The sequence below is a fragment of the Neomonachus schauinslandi genome, chromosome 1 (assembly GCF_002201575.2).
Source record: "Neomonachus schauinslandi chromosome 1, ASM220157v2, whole genome shotgun sequence".
NCBI classification, from domain to species: Eukaryota; Metazoa; Chordata; class Mammalia; order Carnivora; family Phocidae; genus Neomonachus; species Neomonachus schauinslandi.
In genome coordinates this window covers 79,096,048-79,121,182 of record NC_058403.1, presented here as the reverse complement: position 1 = coordinate 79,121,182, position 25,135 = coordinate 79,096,048, and the positions used below count along the sequence as shown (strand labels likewise).

At 43.9% G+C, this 25,135-nt stretch overlaps 1 protein-coding gene across 1 annotated transcript in view; it reads right to left on the bottom strand.

Moving 5' to 3' along the window:
• Window positions 1–3,867: 3,867 nt before the first annotated feature.
• Window positions 3,868–25,135, bottom strand: part of ETV5 (ETS variant transcription factor 5) — a 56,970-nt gene continuing 35,702 nt past the window's right edge. Inside the window, 6 exon segments of the mRNA XM_021692491.2 lie at window positions 3,868–4,089; window positions 7,596–7,697; window positions 12,025–12,194; window positions 12,354–12,422; window positions 17,052–17,111; window positions 19,162–19,421. Of these exon segments, the coding sequence (XP_021548166.2) occupies window positions 3,868–4,089; window positions 7,596–7,697; window positions 12,025–12,194; window positions 12,354–12,422; window positions 17,052–17,111; window positions 19,162–19,421 (883 nt within the window).

Sequence of the window (25,135 nt, the reverse complement as noted above, 5' to 3'; positions counted from 1 at the left end):
TTCCCTTTTGCTTGTGTTCCAGAGGCCACACACGGAGCACCAGCCACCTGCACCACCAGGCAACGGATTGCGTAAGGTGTCCAACCGTCTGGGTACATGAGTGTTTTTCTTCCACATTAGTTTACGTTTGTCCCGGCTGCATTAGAATTTAGATTCTGCGCATACCCTGGCTCTCATGACCACATTCTTTTGCCCTCACACTACCTCTTTGTCGTCTACCAACTGAGTAAGCATTGTTTGCCTGGCCTGGCTCATGAAAGGGGACCTCGGTGAAGAGTAAACTTCACATTTTCTGGGCTTCCTTATCCTGGTGACCAACGCCAGAAGGGCGGCCCAGTGTTTGGTGACCTCCCGCAGTAGGTTAACGATCTGGGCCTGGGCCCGGGCTGGATAATGAGCCCGTGAATAATGGCGAACTGATTGTCAGAGCCTTATCGTGGTGAAGCTCGCTTTGTCCTCGGCTCCGCTGCCTTCTCTCCAAGCATCTTTTCTTCATCTGTCGAAGCTAATGGGTTTATGTGGCAGGCATTCAGGCCTCACAAGCTCCGATTCGAGCCGCTGTGCACGGATTCAGTCTCAGATGCTTGAACACTTACGGGCTTGTAAAAGAGTGAAAGAAAGATGGTAGATAAACTCACAGAAAGCCTTCTGTTAGAGGCCTGAAAAAAGGTTCTACTTATTTCTCTCCTGTAACGGGAGTCTTGAAAAGCCCAAAGGAAGGTGCAGCAAAGCGTGAAAGAGGAGCACGGCATGGTCCCGCCCGCACGCAGCCCCGCACGCAGCCCGGCACCCTCTATTTCCTTCACCACACCTGCCCCACGCAATCGACCGATACATGCCCACCAGGAGGAGATGCACTGGGGAAAAAAATTCCCTCTGCTGCACGTCTAGGAAAAAAACAGGCCAAGACTTTCTGAAGTCTTTGTTGTCCTTCCCAAAGGAACAGCCTGATATTGGTAAAAATTTGACTTGTTATGATTAAAGCTTGTTGGGGGAAAATTAGTGACGAAGAATTTCTTAGGTGCTTACTGTTTTTGCAAGTATGTATCCAAGGGGATGAGCTAGAATCACTCTGGAACTCACAATCCTAGCCTAATTAGTAGTCTTACACACAGTCCAGGGTCCAAACAGGAGCTAGGCTTTAAAAAGTGGTTACTAATTTTGAGCAGGTAGGTGGGCTCAAGGAGATGGGGTGGTCTCAGCTCACCATTGGCTGAGGAAGAGGACCTCTCTACCTCCTTGCGCTTCGGATTCAGTTTTTATCTAGAGTTTAAGAGGTAAGGCCAAAGAGCACTATGCACTTCTATTTCCAGGTAACAGTTCCTTTAATTAGTCTCTACTCCAGTCCACTGGTAAGGCTAAATAGCTGAGAGGGACAGAGGGAGAATGGGGTGGGGGGGGAGAGGAAGAGAGAGAGAGAGATAGAGAGGGAATTAGAGAGAGGAAGCCAGGTGGCTTCTGCTTGCTTTCAAATTAGACCACAGAGGGCAAGAAAGAGGCAGGTTTCAGGCACTTGGTAAACTGAAAGCAAACTTCTTTATTGTACACAGTACAGAATATAACGCAGCTTGGCAGGATGCATACGGCCCTGCGCAGGGGAAAGTACTTCAAATCAACTGGCAGGTTAAAGCCTTTCTGCACTGTAGACTTTCCACACTCTGGAAAAGAAGCGAAAACAAAAGAAAACAAATAAAAAACCAAAACCATCCGGGAGGTGCATGAGTCCAATGGGAATGCAACGGTGATGCGCCATCCTGTGTCCCGTGACAGTACAGGCCCCATAGTTACGGGGGGGGGCGGTGGGGGGAGCTCAGGCTACAGAGGGTTATTTTCATACTTGCTAAGACAGCATAAATTCATCAAAAAAAGAAAACCCAAACCAGGATAAGAAAGGAAACAAAACAAAACAGAAACAAAAAAACCAAAATCCTATACAGCATTTACAACAAATAAATCTCTAGCCAGCTGGGGGTAAAATATGCATCTATATATAGACTATGTGTAGGTTAGAGAGCTATAAATATGGTTGGGAAAGAGTCCTTTGATTAGAGTACAATGCTAATTAAGGCCCAAGCTAGAGGTTCAATACCTTGGCGGGCTAATTAGCTTCCAGTAGAGGAAAACCTCGTGTGTTCGTTGCTATAAAACGCACCCCTTCTCCCTATGAACCTCTTCGCAGACGTGCGGCTGCTGGTCAGAAGGGGGACTGGCGGAGACGGGCGCGCGCCCCAGTCGGAGGCAAACAACTCAAAGCGTGTTTCTTCCCCTCACCGAGTCAGCACTGTGTGGCGCGGCGGCAGACCAGCGGTCATTCTCAGCGTGCTAAGTGCCGCGGGGGGCGCGGGATCCTACAGCGGAGCAGGCAGCAAGACTCTACCACTTCCTAGGAACTTCTCCTCTACTCTGAGGCCGACTTGCACATCGCTTTAGCTGGGTGGTGGAAAACTTTTCCAATATCATACAGCAACCGGAGTAAACCTTTTTCTTTTTCTTTTTCTTTTTTTTAAGGTGGTGGGAAACTAAAATGCTAGCACTGTTTTTTTACCTGTCAGTGTCACACGTACATCTCAAACCCTATTGAATCATATGCAGGGTTTAAAGTCCAAGGATTAAAGGAAAAAAAAAAAAAAAGAAAAGAAAACAAACTGATGAAATGGAAGTTGTCATCGGTCATGCCCGGGGAGACATCCCCAGGGTTCCCACCGGGTGGCCAGGTGTCAAATGGACATGATGCGTATTATGTACATATGCTTTCCAGAGAGGGCGTGTTAGAGGACACGGGGAACTATACACATAGAATCTAAGTGGTGTGTCCGGGCTGCCCTGCACACCTCAAAAATGTACAACTCAGGTGCAAATGTTCCGTCAGGCTGTCTGGTGCAGAAAGCACAAAGCAGGCAATAGAGTGGGCTTGTGCGTGGCTAAGGGGGCGCCCCCAGCAAAGCCCCTTTCAAGCTGCAGCGTCTTCATCAGTCGGCACTGCCCTGCTAAGGACGCAGTGCACAGTTACCAAAAGGTTTGTTTTTTTTTTTTTGCTTTAAATACCAAAACTACAAAAATCAGTTTATAAACTGTTTTTCCAAAACAACCACCAAAACAAAATGATCCCCCGAATCAAAGCAAAACAAAATACTGTCAAAAGTGTAAATCACCCTTCTAAAATGAAAGCCATCGACACACAGCCGTGTGACTGGGAAGAGAAAGGGGGCTTGTTCTACTTGGTGACCACATGGCTAGAAGGTTCCCAAGAGTAGCAACGGTTTATTATTTGAGAACCATGGAGTGGGTAACAGCTGTTCTGACTTTCCCCCCTTCTTTCTAGACCGAGGGGGAAAACATTTCAGCTTGAGCTAGAAGAACTCTCCGAATTTTAAGATCTACTTTTAACCCTTCGCGGGTTGAGCCTCCCCAGCTTCTTAGCCGACCGTTCTATAGGTTTGTCATTTCTTTTTCAATAAATTGTGCAAATCAGAGCCCTTCTATGTAAAGGCAATTAGTAGTCCATGATCAATGCAGATTGTCACACACTCTTGTCCTGGTTTGTGGGCACTAACCTGAACAAGGTATTGCTTTGCATATATTGTCCATGGGAAGGAGGCTCCATTGCAATCTCTTCCCAGAAACCTTGTCAGGATTCAGAGCTGAGGCACCAGCCTTTTGATGGCTTTTCCGCCCCTGCCCTTTTCCCACTCCCCAGCCAAGATATCTGTCTTTAAGGGTGCCAATCCAGAGACAGCTTGGGTTCTCCCGATAATACTCAAAGGGCAAGCTTTAGGAACAGCCAAAAACACAAACAAAACCACTGCCCTCGTTTGCCTGAATGGGAACTGCTAGCTCTAGGGTTCGGCCGCTCAGCCACTCAGAAACTTAGTAAGCAAAGCCCTCGGCGTAGGGGAGGCTGCTGCAGCGATCCATGTCCAGGAGGTAAGCCGGGTTGTCTTCAAAGTGGGTCAGCGGCAGGGTATCCTCCTCGCTGAGGTGACACTCGGACTCTGCTTTCAGGAACGGACGCTGGTTGTCGGGGAAGGCCATGGAGAAAAGGGCATCCGGGTCACAGACAAATTTATAGACGTATCGCTCCCCAGCCACCTGAGAGAGAGAAAACACACCTTCTCAGGCCCAGCTGGAACAGGGCACGGGGGGAAGGGGAAACCCAGGGAAGGATGATGAGATATTTTTACGTCATCAGGTTCTCAAGGAGCCAGGGACCAAAGGAGGCTCATTAGTAGCTGATTGTCCAAATCATTCAGATTTATTTTGATAAATCTTGGAGACCTGTTATCTGCCAAGTGTTTTGTTGACACCACCGCTCAGCAGTTGAAGACATCTGAATTTCAAATTCACAGTAGACAGGCTCGCCATTTATTTATTTATTTATTTAGGTCCTTTTAGAGGAAAATTCTCACTGTGTCGTACTCACAGCTTAGAAAGAAAGGTTATGTCGAGGCTGGTGCTTGGTGTTACAAGGAGGATTGAAAAGTGAAAGGCAGAAGTCAGACCCTGTTTTCAGTTACCACCGAAGTTCACAGTCTTCACAGTACTGCTTTGTTATTTGGAAGGGCTAGGAATTTGATCAGTAGAGCCTATGTAGAAATTTAAATGTGTTCCAAAGCCAAATAAAATTGCTTTTTGGCTTAGCTGCAGTTTTAAATTATGCATTCCATGGTTCTGCTACACCGAAGAACTGCTAACTACCTTTTTATGAATTTTATGCATTATAATATTATTAGAACCAAAGGTTTTGATTCGAAGGCCTCATGATGTAGTTGATGAGCCATCCAGGTCAATGGGATCAGCTATTCTCTGCTGGTCATTTAGCATCAGTGCAAGAGGACCCAACCACTGAAAATCAAACCTGATAACGCGCTTTGCTTGGGTAATGCAAAGGGGCAAGGGAAGGCAGCTGAAATTACTGATAAAATATTTTTACGCTCAAAAATTCGAAAGGCTGAAGTTAACCCTGCCCTTTGGTCATTCTGTTGTGATTCTAAAATCTCTTTTAATTGCAGAAATATGGCTTTGCTTCCAAATCTTGGGTTTAAAAAAATCCATTGCTACAGTGGCAGCTTGTAGAGGTAACAGCAGAATTCTCCTAATAGGTCCGAAAGCTTATTTTACGGTGACATGTCTGTCTAGTCACCAGAACATGGCTGTTTGCGCCAACGTTCTTTGGAATTCGAACACTAGGAATCAGGGTCTGTGGGAGTGAAACAGGACAAGCAACATCTTCGCCAAAGCAAGTCAAGGGTAGCAGATGTACGCGATCTATCAACCCTGTTTAGTTTTTTAAGCTACAGACTTACCCTAAATCTCTTGATGCCCCACCCCAAAAGCCAGTACATATACACAGCAGAGGGAGGCAAAAGGGCATAGTGGAAATAATATGAGATCAGGGGCCAGGAGTGGATGGCTTCCCCTCCTCGTTCAGTCACTAATGAGTCTTAACCTCTGTGCACTTCAATCCTTCCTTTCAAAAGCTGAGGGTTTGGGACCACAGCTTTTCTACCTCTCTGCTCACACGGGCATGCTATCATTCACCTTTAATCAGTTCTCTTTCACTCACGGGTCATGTCATAAATATAACAACAATCCTTTACATTGGGTAGCACAGTATTATCTCTGGAACATTTTCACATATATTACCCTGTGAAATTACAGCAGGGTTTTTTGTTTTTTTTAATCTCCACTTTTATTAGGAAGAGAGGCTTTGGGAGGTTAATATAAAGCACCCAACTAATAAATGAGAGCATTAGGATCTGAACCCATCCAAGCCTCATTCTTGTGCCTTCCTGTACTCTTTGCCTGCCTTGTTCTCAGAAATGAAGTTCTCTTCTACTTCCTGAAACAACTGACGACCTAGTCACAGGGACAACTCACTGTCGGTAGTTCAAGTGATTATGTCTTGTCACATTCCCTCAGGTTGGATCTGGAGTTGGGAACAGCGAAGGAATGATAGCACTTCTTCCTGAATTTTAGGATTCCACCTAATAGTATTAACATTAAAAGGGGAGTGAGTGTGTGTGTGTGTGTGTGTGTGTGTGTGAGAAGTTTGGGGGAAATGGAAAGTGATGGCTAGTGGGTTTGGGGTTTCTTTCTGGGGTGATAAGATCTTCTAAAATTGATTGTGGTGATGGTTGCACAACTCTGTGAATATATTTAAAAAACCGCTGAACTGTACACCTTACACAAAAGGGAAATTGAGCAACCACCCTTCCTAGGTTATCTATCAACTCTGTGCCAAGCACTGAAGTCAAACCCTCAGCTCTGCCCCCCAGGAGCTTACATTACAGTACAGAGAGAAGGGCTGTGAGAGAAAGGTGTGCAGGTGCGACCGGAAGCAGGAAAGGACACCCAGTCCCAGGACTTCAGATTCTTGGAAGTGATGCAGGGATGATCGGCTGGCCGGTAATGAAGGCATTCGGAATGTTCTGGTTCTTAAATAGGATGATAGCTTAATAGGTGGGGTTTTTTTTTCATTTTCAAATATGCTTGATGACCTCCATGCACATGGTGTATATTCTTTGGTAAACAAATCCTACATTAATTAAGAGAAGATGGCCGTGCCAGCGAGAGCAGTCAAGTGTGGGTGAGGAAACAGGAATTGGGTGATGGTGCCCAGACTGGGAATAGCCTCACAGTCTGTATGAAGCACTAGAAAGTCTGTAAGACTTTATCTTTAACTTCACCTTTCTTCTTTATCCAGAGGACCATGGCAAGCTGTTTAATATTTTTTAAGATGGTGAGAGGAATATGGGGTCACATTACCACCTGCCTATGAGAAAGATCAGCCTGGCTTCGGCACAGACAAGTTCTCAGCAGCAATGGCCATATGCTTCTGCCAAGTGCATCTTATTGGCCACCCACCACACAGACTGCCTAAATGTGTAAATGCTAGAATCTGGGCAACAGCACGGCATAAAATATGGTGGCTTAAGAAAGATGAACCAACCAGTGATTAACCATCCCCAACTTCTGCCTATCCACGGGGTTTTCAGATTTTGTGCCAGTTTCCTCAAAATACGCCTTATCCTTTATTTTGCAAAGAGCGAGCTGGTACTAGGTGCTTCCGCTGCCATTTTACAAACCTTGGTTTTTTTTTAACTTGCGTTCCAGTTTTTTCTGTAAATTCTGGAAGAGAAATAGGATTTCCTTACTCCCCTAATGCTATTGAGAGTCTTTAACCAAGATATTTAGAGGTCTGGGTGTTTTGACAGCTAAAGACTTCAACTCAGCTCTTATGTCAGTGGAGGCCTTCAAGTTGATTCCTTCATGTACTCCTTTATGGATGCAATTGTTGGCCTATGTTTCTGGACATTTTTGTAATTTGAGGCAGTTTAAGTAAAACCAGGGAGCCTTATTTTCCTATAGTGTGTTCCACGTGCAACCTCTGGTGTTCGTTTTCCCAAGAGCATTAAGGTATCCTTTATATCTCATTTGACTCTTAAGTTTGTTCTCCCAAGATTTTTTCCTACCACAGAATCACTTACAAGGCTAACATTTTCTCCTAGCCATTATAAACAGTCACATTATAGAAGCCCTTGACATTTTCTTTGAAAGTGGTCAGAGTGGTCTAGGTGCTTCTTATAATGGCTCACCTTCTGCATGATGCCCTTTTCGTAGTAATAGCGTAGAGAACGGCTGAGCTTGTCATAGTTCATGGCTGGCCGGTTCTTTTGGATGCCCCAACGCCGAGCAACCTAAAGAGACAGGAAAGTAGAGAGCAATGCAAACTCATTCCCTGGGCCTAGTGGTATTCTCCCAATCCCAGGAGTGCCAGTTCTGTGATTTGACTGCTTTGGTCAATGGTCCACTTCCCTGACCTGGAAGCAAAAATACTTAATTCCCTCAAGACCCAACATTCAACAAAGGTGATGATTCAGTCACAACCGCTAAGAGAGGTGAGATCCAGAGGTGGAAGAATCCTAGCACTTTAAGATTGCAGAGGGCTTGGCTAATGTCCCAGAGGAAGCAGGCTCTCTACTGTTTCTCCACATATGAATTATTGACCAATACCCATAGACCATTAACATGTTGCCATTAAGTGCTATGGTTTCTGTAGCAGTCAATAAGGAATAATTAGAATGGTCATTCCTGAAACATTAGGAACACACTAGTGAGTTGCTAATGGGCCAGCAGAGCAAAAGTTCAATTCTAATAAGATTGGCGAGGGGCTGGGAGCTGTTTACTTACTGCAGCTCATGGAGTAAGGGGGAGCCAGATCATTCCAGCCCACTGCCATCCAATCCCCTGCTCCCAGCAGACTTGCAGAATGGACATTAAAACATGCAGCACCATTATCCACTTAATGAAAAATTAACAGGGCTTCCCAAACAGTTCTGAAGTGCATTATATCCAACCCAGTCCACCTGAGGTGCAGTGATGGGGAGATGTAATTGGAGCTTTGGGCAAAGAAGCCTTATAGCAAGAAAACTTCCTAGTGGACTTTACCCAATTGTCGGGATAGCCAAGCAATTTCTGTTCTCAAGTATCTCAACATCCAAATCCTACTTGTAAGGACGACAGTCCGTGTAGGAGGAGAGTAACTCTAGAAATGGGAGTCTCCTCAGAGGTCTTTAAATGTATGGAAACCAGGGGCCATGTTTTGAATATTTGAGGTCACTTTTGGAAACTTAAAAAAAACACACACAAAATAACTATATTCCTTTGAGCTTTAAAAAAACAGATGTTACACATGGAATGGGAAGTAGGGAGACTGCAAATGGGAAAAGCGGATCATAAAAAAGCATTTCACTTAAAATACTTCCTTAAAGCATCTGGGCAGAATGAAAGCAACATCTTCTGAAATCAGGATTCTCAAATGACCTTTAAAAATACCAGAAATGATCTGATAAGCCAGGAAGAATGCGTCTGTCCTAATTACATTAGAATAATTCAATAGCCATGATTCCTCTCTGCCTTGCAACAGACCGTGTGAAAGCGAAGTTTCCATTCATTTGCCCTGGGCCCCGTATGGCACGCATGATGTCCCTGGCTCTCCTTTCTCCATACTGCACCCATTCAAGTGTCTCTTCGAAATAGCCAAAAAGGCACAATTCACCAAAAATCCATCCCTTGGTTAGAGAAGATAAACATTTTAAACCAACAGAAACAGCGGTGCAAGGGAGACCTGCTCAACCAATACATGTCCTTCCACCCTGTTCCAAAGAAAGGACACTACGAAGCTGTCCTTGAACTGCTGTGAGCCCGCAAGTGATGCAGGGCACCTGAAAGGAAGCCCGGCCTCATCGCCTTACTGGATTCAGTGGTGGAAATCAATTCTGGAATATTCTTCAACTTCAGCCTTGACCTCTCTTTGCCGTCACTTGCATAGGCAATGGCTTACTGGAGCGAGGTTCTGTACATGCACCGACTTCCAAGCAGCTCTGGTAGCCATAGTTACTGACTCATCCTCTTGGGCCGGGGCCCTGTGATTCAGTAGCCTTCCCCAGGGCTGCTCCTCCTACAGTAATGCATGATGCGGCACAACCGTAAGCTGCTGGAAATGAGGGCTGCCCTACTTCTGGGGGGGAGGGGAGCAGGCAAGAGCTTGTTAGCAGCTCTTTCTTTCATTTTCCCATTCATTACTTTGATCACACGCATCTTGAGGACAGAGGCCGAGAAAGAGTTAAAAAAAAAAAACTCACATTTTTTCCCCCTCCCTTTCCAAGAGAGAGCAAGCCACAGCATGGGGAGCAGCTCTTTCTCGCAGCCCATCCTTTTAAACCTCCCCATGGCATCAGTTATCTGCCACATGTTCAACAAACAACCCTACCCCCCAAAATATTCATTAATGCAGATTCACAGTTAAAATGGCTCCAGATTAAAGCCGAGTCAGTCATAATTGAGAGGGTGCTAAGCTGGATGACTATCAAAAGACATTTGATTAGGGGGCCTGCCAAAACGCAGTTCTAAAACCACAATTTCCATGCACAGTGTAATGGATATTATGGATAATTACCCAGAGTGCACTACTCAGCCACACAGCTGCCTACAATTACGTCCCAAACAGCTTCCTCCTCCGCTTCACCCTTCAAGCTCCCCCCATGACAACGTCTTCCAGCTTTTCTCGAGGAGTTGGTCTCTTCCTGACTTTAACAAAGAGTGGGGACGGCAAAGTTATACAACCAGTAGGGAAAGAGCTCAACCAACGCTGCACGTGGCATGTCCTGCGGCCCAAGTGCGCACGCGGCACAGAAGTGGTTCTGGAACGTCAGAGAACCGAACACTCAGAGCTCGCGGAGCGCTGGGGGATTTCAAGGTGGGGTGGAAAGAAGTACTTCCTGCAGAAACGAAGCGGTCCCGTCAGCCGAGGGAGGTGCAAGGCCACCAGAGGCCTCTCGTGTGACTTGGCTACTTGGCATTTATGAGCGTTTTGGATTAATATTAGTTTCTCTATGAAGTACGAAAGCAGGCGCCCTTTGCCATCTGTTCATCATTGTCTTTCCTGCTGGTAGGAGAGCAGAAGATTCAATAACAGCTTTACAGAGGGTCATAACCAGGTTTACCTGCAACAACACAGGCTCTGCTTAGGCCCGAGGCAGTGGCAATAAAGTAATAAAAGCTCCTGTTTGTGAAATGAGATAAATCAATAAGGACTGGCTCCATGACAGACGTGCTTGCAGCAAGCCTCAGTGGGTCCGGGCAACACGCTTTCTTCAAGCCTCCTACCAACCAGGCCAAGAAGGTGGGGTGGATGGCTCTCGAGCATGGCGCCATTTCCACATGACTTGCCCCAGGAGAAGACTCCGAAAAACACAGGCGTACCAAACTCTGGCTTTGAAGGGAGACTCAGTCTTAACGGAAACGGCTGATGATAGGAGATGTTGACACACTTTCATTGTTATGAAGGATACAAGACAGGGAACACCACAGATCCTTCTTTTATAACTGCCTTTAGTGAAGCCTTCCTTGCCCCTCCTACCAGCCAGGATTCTTTAGACTTTCCAATCCACATAGTCTCCTTTTCTCATTTTAACTTTCAGACCATTTTCTTCTTCCAAATCAAGTGCTGTTAACCCCCCGGGGCCAACTGATACCCTTGGTGGGCTGAAGTGAGCCCCGGAGTTAATTGAACATCTCAAACTGCCCTTCTTGCTCAAATGCCTTCCAAGGGGACTGTCCCCATTTCATTTACACCCAACCCAAAGATACCTTTTGCTCTGCTGGTTTAGCATATAATACCCAGGTATATGCTACCAAAAGAAGCCTACATCAGATTTTCAGGGCATTTTTTTTTTCCCATTTATAATCTCTCTCGAGTCTAAATCAAATAGAAATTTGAAATCAACCCCTTTGGAATATGCCAAACTGAGAACATGATTTAATTTACTTTGCTATGTGATATTCAGGAAAGGGGTTCTGTAGATTCTCCCCATTGAAGAAATGGTCCTGGTGCTGTCTGTAGGCCTTTCTGTCTATAGTTCTGGTGGTGTTTCTTTTTCTATTAAAATAATGAAGGTTTGGGCTACCTCTCAACTATTGTGATGCCACATAATACACTTAAGAAAAATCTAGGCTCATAAGATTGACCCATTTCTGATCATTTTCTCTCTCTAGGGTAGAGCCATTTGAAATATATGGTGGGGGGGTAGTTGCGTCTGATATTACCAAAATGTCATACAATATGTTCATGTAGCCTCAAATATAGCCTGTGACATATGAGGACCCACACCAAAACAAGCTGGTATCACTGAAACAACACTTGAAAAAGACTTTCCAAGATGGAAAACAGATGCTATGTGGATGCCTGTCTTCATGGCCTCACTCTTCTGATTTTGCAGACGTCTTACTAATACTTTTTGTGTTTTCTACAGTGGAGAACTCTGCCTGTTCCCAAATTGTAAATTGTCCTATTACTAGGAAGAGAACTACCAAGCCCATTGGCCAGGCCAGAATTTGAATGAGAAGGAAGAGCAAACTTAACACAGTAAAAAGCCTCAGTGGAGAACTAAACAAGAGCAGACATCATCATCATCATCATCATCAACCAATCAAATATCCTCCAAGCCCAGCACCAGTGCTTACCTCCTCAGGCTCTATCAGTTTAAACTCCATGCCACGGCCCGTCCAGGCAATGAAGTGGGCATTGGCTGGGTCATCAAGCAGGGTAACCAGGAACTGCCACAGCTGAAGAGAACCTCGCCTCTGGTAAGGAGGCCCCTCCCGATACATGGTGGGTTCTTGTTTGACTTTGCCTGTTTGGGACGAGGATATACATGCAATACTTTAGTCTTAGGTTTCTTGGACAATCTGGGCATAACGGAGTTGTTAAGGCCAACTTGGCGTTCACAAGACTGAGGCGTTCCGATACCTCTGACATTCCGGCTTAGCAACAAACTGGAGGGGCTACTCACCTTCCAGTCTCTCAGGAACAACACAAGTGTCATCAAAGTACAACCGGGGATCTTTTTCATATGAAAAACCTGAAGGAAAATTTAAAAAGAAAGACCATGTTGCTTAACAAATTCTATCTGTATTCTACTAAAACTCCGGCTTTAAGGACTAAAATGGAATTCTACTATTTCAGGTCCTAAGCCCTACTAATTGCCATATGTATGCCAGACTGAATTTGGGGGGCTTCAAAAGGACTTAGGTGTTCGTGTTCTGATGTCTCAGTCAGAGAAGCGTCGATTCCTGCCATTCAAGCTAAGACTGCAGGGAAGTGCTGAGTCACCAGTAAGTTCCTTCACGTCTTGTTATGAGGTCTGTATAGGTCAGTGTTGCTGTGACTAAGCTTTTATATCTGAGAAGACATCTCATCTATTTCAGTTGGCCTAGCCGGGAGGATTTGGTTGATCTGTACATAGTCTTGCCATTTTCCTTTTAGCAAATATTAATTTCAACCTTTCTCAGGACTTGTCGAGGCTGCCCGTGTACCTCATTCAATTATGAAAGGGCTTGGAGGGTAGACAATGCTGCCAAAATGAGTAAAGACTTGGGCCTGTGGAGGATTGTGACCAGCGACAAGTTTAAAAGCAAGCTGGAAGTATTATCACCAGACATAATGGAAGAAATCTGAAGAGACTTTCCAGCAATAAAAACGTATTCATTATAGAGACAACAAAACAGAGGTCAAAAAAGGGGAACTGATGGGCTCAACACATGTAAGTGGAAATGAAAGGAAAATAGGGCAAAAAGTGAAAGGGGTCAAGGAGAAGGAAGGATGAAGGGGGCGCCTGGGTGGCTCAGTTGTTAAGCGTCTGCCTTCGGCTCAGGTCGTGATCCCGGCGTCCTGGGATCGAGCCCCGCATCGGGCTCCCTGCTCCGCTGGAAGCCTGCTTCTCCCTCTCCCACTCCCCCTGCTTGTGTTCCCTCTCTCACTGTCTCTCTCTGACAAATAAATAAATAAAATCTTAAAAAAAAAAAAAAAAGGGAGAAGGAAGGATGGCCGGCACTCTCAATCCACACACCCTTAATGTGCACTCCACGCTGACCACCCAGTCATGTCACCAGGGACCCTGACAAGATCAGTGGTTCAAATCAAAGTCAGTTAATAGGCTTGATGGGGACCCTATCCCTCCCTGTGGTCGAGCCTGCTCCTCTTCCAGCACACTCCTCAGCAGAGAGACCCGGCAGCTCCCATGTGCTCAGCCCAGTGCCCTGCTCCATCCACCTGGCTGGGTACTACAGGGGTGTGTGTGCGTGTCTGGGGTGCGGCAGGGACAGGCCACGAGGCTGCGCTGCAGTGAAGGACTAGCCTGAGATTCTGAGAGGGATTTGCGAGCACTTGAAAAGTCCACGGGTAAAGACGCCAAGAAATAAACGGCTGTTCTTTCTTCACAATTGGCCAAGATCAAGTTCTTCTTGGCAGGACCAGTGCCATGCTTAAAAGGCCTGGGACTGGGAAAGCACTGCCCAACTTGGAAGAAACTGAGATTATCTTGAGGTTTGTATTATTCATCTTTGTTTTCTCAGCCCCAAGAACTATTTCTCTGTTTGCTTCACGGTATCAAAGGAAGTATATTTTATTGACATTTATTTATTATTTAATCCAATAAATATTTATGCCAGGCACCAGAAGAGGGTGGATAACAAGAAGAATAGAGACTCGGTTCTTGCTCTCATGGAGCTTGTACCCCGACAGGAGGAGACATATAATAAAGCAGGGAAAGAAAACTGAGCCTCGGGGTACTGTGGAGCATTACAGAGTGTGGGCCATGGAGCCAGAATGATGGACCTGGATGGGCTGTGTGACCTCTGTGCTCCAGTTTCCTCATTTGCAGACAGCGGAAGATGCTAATTGTATGAGAATTAGTTGTGTGAGAATATTATGAGTTATTAACATATATTCTGTTATATTGATCTGTTTATCTTTATACCTCCATGTCAAGACTAGTTCCTGGCACATAACTGTAAAATAAATGAATGTTAAAAAAATTAAGATAGTAATTGTACACTGTGATAAGTACTATTAAGAAATGAATTGTAGGGGTGCCTGGGTGGCTCAGTCGGTTAAGCGTCCAACTCTTGATTTTGGCTTAGGTCAGGGTTGTGAGACTGGGCCTGAAGATTCTCTCTCTCCCTCCTCCCCTCCCCCCAAAAAGAAATTAATCGGATAATGTGAGAGCTTTATCTTATATAGTCTCTGTTCTGGATTCTAAATTCCTTGAGGATAAGGACCATGTCCTGAATATCTTAGTATCCTCATATCACCTCGTACATAATTAGTGCTCAACAAATATTTGAATAAATATGAAAGATTCTCCATTAAAAAAAGATTTAAGAATACAATGCTAGCTTTTAAGTCAGGGTTTCAGTGCCTCCTATGATAAATTTATTTTCCAGTCTGGTACTAGGAAACTGACTCTTATGACAAATTGTTATACTTTATATTATCAACAAGAATTACATAATCCCTTTTCTTTCTTTCTTTCTTTCTTCCTTCCTTCCTTCCTTTTTTTTTTTTTTTTTTGCCTTGGCTGCCAGGAAGCTATAAATTTCCTGACTTTCCATTTGGATTTTGACACTCCAGTGATGTTTTAATTGCCTCATTATAAAGCCATTATAAGTAAACTCCTTCAAAGTTTACACATCTGTCAAACTTGCCATGTTATTTTTAGTGCTCTTCTTCCTGTTCTTCCTCTAGGTAAGGATAATACATTCACAGTATACAGGAAAAAAAATGTAAATCTCAATGAAATTCTAGGTTTGGTTTTCAAACCAATCAGATGAGGGCCTGCCCATGAGTGTCGTTTCGGTGTATCTGCGGTTTCTAGTCACTGCCCCACGAGGTCCTCTAAAACATCTGCAAGATGCTGTTGGCTTAAGTGAAGTTAAGTCAGTTGAATTTGCCCCAGCAGTTATAGCAGTTGTGGCCACAACCATCCCACCACTCAAAGGTGGCAGGAAGGAAGAACCTGTTTGAGGAGCCCAGTGGAGAGGAAAGATTTACCCGCTGCACAGAGATTCCAGGTGAACGAGCACTAAGGCAGGATGGCTATCTTAGTAATCGCAGATGCCAATCAGAAACACTTGTCTCACTAACTGGCATCCGTGGTGAAGCCTATAGAAGAAGGAAGGAGAAGCCACATCATGGTAATTTAGAGTCATTAAGAATGCAGGTCTCTTTGAAACTAGCTTCTCCGATGCATGGGGGGTGGTCAGGGAGAGGAATGGGAAAGAGTAGGGGGGAAACACACAAACTCGCCAGATATTCTGTGTGTAGTAAGCAGTCCAATGCTTTACTAAAAATATTTCCTGTAAGAGCATGCTCCTTTCTAAATGTTGTAATTATGCACAATGTTTTCCTCCCTCTCTTCCCCCACTCCCTCCCAGTTTGCCTGCTGCAGACATCAGTTGCTGCCGCAGAAACATTCGGGAACCTGGAAGAGAGCCCCACACAGCTGTGCTGATCGATCACAGTCAGAGGTCCGTAGACAGCTCTTCCTTCCCAGGGCTGGACACACATTCAGAATATTCTCGGGCACCCAGTGCAACCCCACTGGGTGTCCCCTCTCACCAGGTCAGCGGGAAGCAGCTACCCATAGAAATCACGCTTGTGAACCAATCACTTAAAAAACGAGCAGATGCTTCCTAGTACTGTCTTATGAGCTTTTCAATCCTCCTTGGATACACACTGGAATCACCTGGGGACCTTGAAAAAGGACTAATGCCTAAGCCCCACCCCAGAATTTCTGATTTACTTGTTCTGGGTGAAGCCCAGACACCAAAAGTTTTAAAAGCTCCCAGCTGATTCTAACGTGCAACCAAAGCTGCGACTCTCCATGCTAGAGCAGTTCTCAAAACTGAGCGTGCATCAGGACCCCCTAGAAGGCGTGTCACAACCCAGAGTGCTGGGCCCCTGGAGCCTCTGAGTCAGCAGTGTGGGGTGGGTCCCGAGAACCTGCATTTCCAACAGATCCCAGGTGAAGCTGATGCCATGGGTTTGGGGAATCACACTGCCCTGGGTATTTAAGGACAGATGTATAGGACAAAAAGCAACTCAGTCGTTAGGCGTCTGCCTTCAGCTCGGGTCATGATCCCAGGATCCTGGGATCGAGCCCCGCATCGGGCTCCCTGCTCAGCAGGAAGCCTGCTACTCCCTCTCCCACTCCCCCTGTTTGTGTTCCCTCTCTTGCTATGTTTCTCTCTGTCAAATAAATAAATAAATAAATCTTTAGGACAAAAAACAAGATGTACTTCTGGGAAAAATGTTCTAAGAAAAAAATCCCTTCCCCGTTTCAGTGTTCAGAGAAGAAGTCCTAAACGTACCATCTCAAGTATTCACACAGTTCCCAAGTTCTAGTTCAGGCTGATAATGTTATAAACGGCCACATACACCTCCCTGGATGGAAATGGGGGAACCAGATTGGTTTATTTTTTCTTCATATTATCCTGTGACCTCTGAAAAGTGAGAGCCATTATTATTGAAAATGATGGTGGCCCTCACTGCATTCAGGAGTGTGCCTCAAAATAACTGAAGGTTACCATCAATTAGCTCTCATTTTCATGACTTAAGAAAGGTTTAACCTATCTATGATCCCAAATCTTAGCCTGGAAGCTGAGAAATTTTAAGCTTGCTTGAATATTATTTTTTTTAAAAAGTTACTTACCTTCATGGCTGCTGGAGAAATACCCCCCTCTGATATAGGACGACTGGCAGTTAGGCACTTCTGAAAGAGAAACAGACACGTACTCTGTCAGTAGCTTCTGTACGTGAGTCAGCACATCTCTTGAACTGCAGCCCCGTAGTGAAGCCCCTAGACCTTCTCCTGCTCTCAGGTCATGTCTTTCTGGTCTTGACCTGGGACAGAGGTGCCACCCTAACTGGCAACATGGGCAACACCATCACCCACCATTTGAAAGTAGGACTCTTGGCTCCTCATCAAGAGAACGAGAAGGAAAAAATGATGCTTCATTCTTATAACTTGTTCATTTTAGAAATTAGTTAACACCAAATCTGGGGAGAGAGCTAATGGTATAAAAAGAAACTGGCTTTCAAAAGGCCGAGCTTGACCTTCTGTCTCTACTGACTCAGGGGCTTTGGGGGTTAGAGTGGGATGAGGGGTGCTTTAGATCTTTCCCAATTTGCTCCCCTTTACAGCTGGTGGTCACATCCAATTCTGTGCCAATGGATGAGGGTGCTTTTTAGGCCAAAGAGGTTAGGGGATTTGAGGTTAGGAAGCGAGGGCAAGGCCATTTGCAAGGACGTTTCCCCCTGTTGGAAGTGTTGGAATGAAACCCGAACTCAAGTGAGCTCTTTTTCAAGCATCAGGTTATCCAGGTGTCCACTGAGAGGAAAGCTGGTAGGTTGAGTTGTGCCCATGCGGGACACATGAATTACAGATACGGTAACATCTGCTGAGTGTCTTGCTTTAAGTGGAGTGGGGTGGGGTGAGGTAGGGTGGGGTGGGGTGGGGTGAAAAAACTCTTCAGGACGGATTAAAATGTCAATCCCCAAGGAAAAATATTGCTGGTCATGCCTGTTCCTGAGAAAAATACATCAAAGCTTTTAGGAGGAATGCCAGTGAGAATTTTACAAGCTATCAATACCTATACGCTTGGTAATTTTTTTTATCATAAAGCAACAGATGTCTCCCTTCTGTCTACCTCCCAGCCTTTCCCATAATCCATTTCTGCCTGAATTGAGCAATCTATGTATTATCTCCCAGAAAGCCAAGAGCAAACTATATAGCCTATTCCACTTGCAAAATTCATTCAAATACATACTGCCCCACCCTTCCCCAGGGTCTTCAAGAAAAACTGCCATGGAAAAGGCTGAAAACCTACCCACCACCCTCAAATTCCTTTAGCACCAACTGCAAGAAAAGAGTGAGAAAGTTCAAGTAATTTCTGAAAGAAGAGGAAAAGAAGAGGAGGAAACAGTTTCTAAATGTGCCAAATGCAGAATTCCAACTCTTCTTACCCCTAATGATCTCATTTAATATGCCTGGCCTATAAGATTCGTAGTTCGTGAATGAGTGTGTGTGGTGGTGGCAGAGGAGGGGGGAAGCCCCAAGCACAGCTTAAACTTCTTGATATGCTTATGTTCCTAGACAAGAGGCAACCCACAACCAGACAAGGGGTGCCCTAACATGTTACCTCTCCCCGTGTACGTCAGCAGCCTCTGAAGGACACCAGCAGCCTCCTTGCCCAGATGAAAGGAATGCAATAGGGCAGTGGATCCCATGAGGCAATCAACAAGACAGCCTTTTCCATGGTGTACCCAGCACCCCATATAGTCATGACATACCAGGTGATTTCTCAGAATACCATTCATTTCAAGAATAGAAAGAATCCCATTCTACGTGTAGACTCTCTTCCTTATGCTCATATTGGGAGTTTGTGAGTCTACCCTATTCAAAAGGAAAGCCGTAAAGCTAGGGGCAAGGACTAAAATGCAGAAATGATATTTCCTAGGTCCAGTGACCCTTAGATAATAGGTCTTAAAAAGGGCATCGCCACGATTGGATCTTTAGGCTTGGACTCAGAGGTGTGCTCCCCACCACTTTTGAATAACTACTGCACTTCCTCCCACTGGATGGCTTTTCTGTTTTGTTTTGTATTTAGTTATGAATAAACAAGTCGGCTTTAGTAGCTCCTAAGTTCTTTGAGGGTGATTTTTTATAAAACTATTCCCTAAAGCCCTGCACATAGAAGACAATAACGACTAGACAGATCAATGAGAGAATGAAGGAAGAAATGGCATGACTTTGTGCTAACCTGAATCAACGCAGTAATCCCGGGGCTCCTGCTTGATTCCCATTGGTGACTGGAACCCATGTGCTGGGGGGCCTGGCATGCCTGGGACCCCATGTTCATAGAGTGGATCATGGTATTCTTGTTTGAATCCCTGAGGGGGCGGGGGAGCTGCAGGGACAATCGGTTCTGACATTTGCCGGTGGTAATTGGGGCGATTATCTCCAGGAACTCCCGACTGAGGAGGGAAGGGGTGGCAGGGTTCAGACAGTTGTCTCTGAAATCTGCAAGAAGAAAGTAGTTACAGTTTTTAGCTAAGAACATGATATATGCCTACTCTGATTTAGCACTGGGAATTAGAAGTTCAGATAAATGAAATTATTTGCAAAGCACTTATTAATGCCTATTTCTGAACATTTTACCCTCTTTCCAAAATTATAGGGCATATTTCAGACCTCTTGAGTCAGGGAGTGGCAAAAAAGCAATCAAAGCAATGACACGGTAGCCTCTTGTCTCCCATGCATGTTTATTTCATACAGTCCCTCTGTACAATTGGGCCAGGTTATGTGTCTAAATATATAAGACCACTTATTTGCAAATAGGACTCACATATACATATGTTTATTAGTTCATTCCTTCTTTTACCTGTAGATAGAATCAAATTTTAAAGACCAAAGAGTACAAACTGACCAGTTAGAAAATGTAATTTAAAAAATCCCATTCATAATAGCAATGAAAACCAGAAAATCTCTAGGAATAATCAGGAAATGTGTAGGCCACATAAGAATAAAACCTTAAAACTGTTTTTTTTTTTAAAGATTTTATTTATTTATTTGAGAGAGAGAATGAGAGAGACAGCATGAGAGGGGGGATGGTCAGAGGGAGAAGCAGACTCCCCGCCGTGCAGGGAGCCTGATGAGGGACTCGATCCCGGGACTCCAGGATCATGACCTGAGCCGAAGGCAGTCGCTTAACTGACTGAGCCACCCAGGCACCCCAAAACTCTTTTCTGAGGAAAAGAAAGAAAATTTAGTTAAAGAGAAAACATTTAGAGGACTTTGAAGCTATTGGTTCACTGACAATTATTCTTTAAAAGCAATGCTTTCCCAATCAACTTGATAAAATGATTCTATACTTTATTTAAAATAGTAAACAATTTTTGAAAAGAAATAATGATCTTTTAGATATATTCACAAATTTTCTAAAACTGCAATAATTAAAACAGCAATATAAGGAATGAAAGATAGGCATATCTAAGGAATTGAATGGGAAGTCAAAAAACTGTCAGGTATATTCTAAAATTTACTACTTGTTAAAGTTAGCATTTCAAATTAGTGAGGGGAAGGTCCCTGTTTTATACCACATGTCAAAATAAATTTCATATGGATTCAAGATTTCAATGTGAAACCTTAATGACAGAGAAAATATATGTGGAAACATATAATCTGAGAGTGAGGGAAAACCTTTTTACACATCATACCAACAGTGGAAATCATCAAGATAAATATGGATATTCCTCATTGTATAAATTTCTACAGTTCAAAAAACACCAGAAACAAAATCAAAAGAAAACAAACCGAGGAGAATGTCTCTAACAGTCAGAAAACATCAGAACCAAAAACCAAAAACAAAACAAGCTGGAGAAAAATCTCTAACAGGTACAGCAATATTGTTGACATAAGCAGCTTTTAAAAATCAGTAGAGAATGAATATCCCAGTAGAAAAAAATGGGTAACGGACATAAATAGGAAAATCACTAAAGAAGAAATACTAATGATCGTAAACAAACAAGAAGTTCAACGTCATCAGTGATCAAAAAAGTAGTAAGAGAGAAAAGGTTTGTCCTGGTTACTTGGAGGATGAATCGGTAGTTAATAGATCTGTGCCTGGCACATAAAAAGCACTGAAATCATAAATATGATGAGATCTAGTTACAAGGATGGTCACCAGTCCAAGCCTCCAACAAGGGAACTGGCTAAGCACATTGTGATATAGTTCTTTAGTTGAGAGCAACGATCAAATATGATGTAATACACAAATATGTAAGAACCTGGAAAGATATTTTTGACATACTGTGGAAGTTACAAAGAACATCAAATTTTTGCAAAAATAAAAATTATTTATGAAAAAAAGTATGGTGTCATACAAATCTTGGAGAGAGCTGCATAACTAAATGTGAACACTGTTTACCTTTGGTTGGTTATGATATTAGGGGATTTTCTTTTTTTGCTCATCTGCAGTTTAATAAATATACACTACCATATAATAAGACAGAACAATAAAAGCCTTTTGTTATTAACTGGGTAGCATTAATATCCTTCAGCTGTCAGAAAAATCCAAAAGTATGTCAACTGCACTTTCTCTGTTGGAAGGGCAGTACAGTAAAAGGGAAAGTGATAGAGGGCAAATTTTCTTGGCTTCAGTTTCCTCATCTGTAACATGGGGGTGTATTATGCATCAAAATGCTACTGGAATGATAAAATAAAATCATGTCTACAAAGCATGGTTTGCACCACAGTTGGAGGATAGGTGTAGAAGTTAGAGATGGTAACCCTCAAGGTGAGGTCTCGATCCATGAAATATGTGTAAGACACTCATCTCTGTGTATAAAGAAAAGCATCTGTGAATATATGCCCTCAGGTAGAAAGCAGGAGCCGAGGTTCAGGTTCAAAAATAAAAAATTTACAACAATGAATTCCAGTGGGTTATTTAAAATCAACAATAGAATCCTGTAATATTAAGGTCTTACTCTAACTTTCACTTGAATCCTATGAATAGCTTTCATAAAATAACTTGAATTTGATTTGAATCAATCTGTGGCAACAGGTGGCCAACAGATTTCTAGAATATCAAGATTCAAAATCTTTAACTGAAGAGATTTGGATGCAGAAGAAACATTGTTTAGATCAGGGTTTAGCAAGGCACTCACTCTGTGGGGATCTTTACTACCTTACCAAAAGCAGTACCGCAAGATCATGTCATAACATGAAGATCACCAAACAGTTTTACATATGCTTATCCTTTTATCCCAGACATCAAAGGCATCAGAATCTGCCTGGCCAATGTATTAAACAAGTTGTACAAACTATTTAAGGTTCGAGGGGTTGAGAGCCTTTCCCAGCGGCACTGAATGCATTACAGTGGAACTTCTTCAGGAATGCGGATTTTCAAGGTTGCTGTTATTTAAGAAAACCCTTCCAGGGTCTTTGAAGAAGTGTAAATTTGAAACCCGGGTTTAGGCTTGACATTTAGAATACAGGCAGCAGCGGCCCACTGCAAACCTGATTTTTGAAGTGAATTCTGAAGAAGTGGGCAGAAAAGAAAGATAAAGATATTCTCAAGGCCTTATTTTTATAAAGTACCAAACCTCCCAGCCAAGTACTAACTAGGCCCGACCCTGCTTAGCTTCCGAGATCAGACCTTACACTAGCAGGAAGAAACAGTAACAGAGGCACCCATCTTCCACACTCTCTCCCCTCTGCCACCATCTTGGCTCCTTCAAAGGTGACCTCCACAAATCACTTCCTTTGATGGCTCTGGGAGGGCGCAGAACCGCTCAGTTCTGTAACCAGAGCCCCTGCAGCTGACAGGCCCAAGCCCTTCACTTCCTCCCGGTGCCTAGCTTCTCACCTTCCAGAATGAAACTCTAGAGTCGGCCTGGTGCGGCCCCTTGAGGAAGAGGTACTTCCATATGGGTACCAGCCAGCAGCCCCTGCCCCTCCCCCAAGCCCCACTTTAAGGGTGCTTGGAGCTTAGGGGCCGGGGATCTGCAGAACAGATTCTATAATTGGGATGGTTCAGTCCTGGTTTGTCCTGAGGGAGTGGCATGGCAAAGGGGATCTTAAGGGTAGGTCACAAAACCAACAGGTTTGGAGAAAGATTCGCTCAGAGCTTGCTGTTGATAATGGCTTTTATTTGCAGAGATTAGTAAAGTAATTCCACTCTTGTCCTCAAAATACATTCTGTGAACTTTACTCACTGACCTTCATTTGAACCCCCTTCCCCTTTCCGCAATCCTTTTGAAGTATCTAAGAATGTGTTGTATATATAATACAGCTAGGACAAAGATGCCTCTTGTTCACTGAGGCAGGCAATCATTTTCAGTGGAGGAGCGGCTTGGTTCCTCACAAACCCCTTCTGCTCACCCCGCTCCCTTCTCCCTCCCACACCCGCCGTCCCAACAGAACTCCTCAGGCCGTGGTGAACTCACAGTTGGTAGTTGGTGAGCAAAAGGAGATTTCTGACTATCAAGTGAGCTTAAATTCAATAGGTTACAGATTAAAGCTTTTTCGGTGCCAGTTTATTTAAAGAACCAGTTATTTATTTATTTGTCAGATTTATATAGCGCCTTTCCTCCCAAGAGCTCACCCACGCTACCAACATTTGGTTTACGTTATGAAAACCGTTAGATGCTTTTTCTGCATTTCCTTTTCGGTTTCTGCTGCCAACACACAGAGTAAACACAATGCTTAGAGGAAGAATGGAGAAAAGTGTGGATTGGAAGAAGGCTACGCAGTGGCTATGGGTGCCAGGTAAAGTAGCCGTGGTTCAGACGCCGCCGGGAGATGATACATAAAGTCGGCCAAGAAACCAACACCATGTACTTAATGTTTCCATTAAGGCTAAGAGAAGATAGAACAGGGAAGCAGCAGAGCCGGGTGAGAGGCTGTGGCTGTGAAGGCAGAAGATCCTGGGCTGAAATCCAATCTTTACCACTTACTGGCTGTGTGACCTTGGGTGAGTTATGTAACTGTTCTGAGCCTCATTTTCCTTATCAATAAAGTAAGGACAACCAGGATACCTGTCCAAAAGTTTGTTGTAAAGGTTACAAAAGCTAATGCATGAAACAGGGCCTGGCTCGCTGTTCTCAGTATACATTACCTTCAAACACCACCATCAACTGCCCATGTCCTCCCCTACCCCCCAACAAGCGAAATTCAGAAGCTAGACAACCGTAAGGGGAGATTAAGGAATTGGGAGAAAACTATCACACACATATAACAGAGTCCACTAGTTGCCTGCCCAATATCCACTCTCCTTTCTCAGAATGAGAATGCTGATTTTTATTCACATTTATTTCACACTAATGTTTACTTTCCTGCCATATTCCAAGAGCCAGACACTGTTACCAAACAGAACTCGAACACTCCCTAAAAGCCCACCACAGAACTCTGAAAAAGCTCGCAGGGCTCTGTGAGGTCTGTCAGCACTGTCTCGACTCAAATTTGGCCCATCTAAACTGTGATAAAACACTGATAGATGAGGAACAAAATATGTCCTTTAAAGGCCTAGATGTTTGTCTGATTTCCTAACATCAAACACAGAAGAAGGACGGGGATGGAAATACAGGATGTCCTCAGAATATCAGCTGGTGAGAGTATTATTAGCTTTATATGTACAACACTAATACGTCTGATGATGAAAAGATTAGGAATAAAGGGAGCTTTACATGGTAAAAACTTACCCTTAACCAGTGAAGCAACAGAAGTTTCTAAGCTGTGCTATCTGCATCATTTTAGGAAGATTCCTTTATGGAATACGAGAGTGATCTTTAAAAAGTGTCACAGAAGCTAGCATTTACTGAGCACCTTCTCTGTGCCAGTACGACGTCATTTAATCCACCCGATGATTCTAGGTGGTAAGTAACTACCATTCTCCCATTTCCAGATGAAGAAACCAAAGCTCAGACAAAGTTAAGTGCCTGCCTGAGGTCATATAGATAGGAAGTAGCAGAGGTGGGATTCAATCCCAGGCCCAACTCCAGAGCCTACACTGTTTCTATAACTACTTTTAAATACTCTCTTGATGATATTTAAATAAAAATCATATAGTCCAGACAACTAGAAAACTCCCATATGTTTGGAAATTAAGAAATATATTTTTAAAGAACTACAGGATTGAGAGAAAAAAAGAAAACACTTAGAACTGAGCTTTTAAATTAAATCAGAATTTTAATTTAAATCAGAACTTGAGGGATGCAGCTAAAAAGCAGGACTTG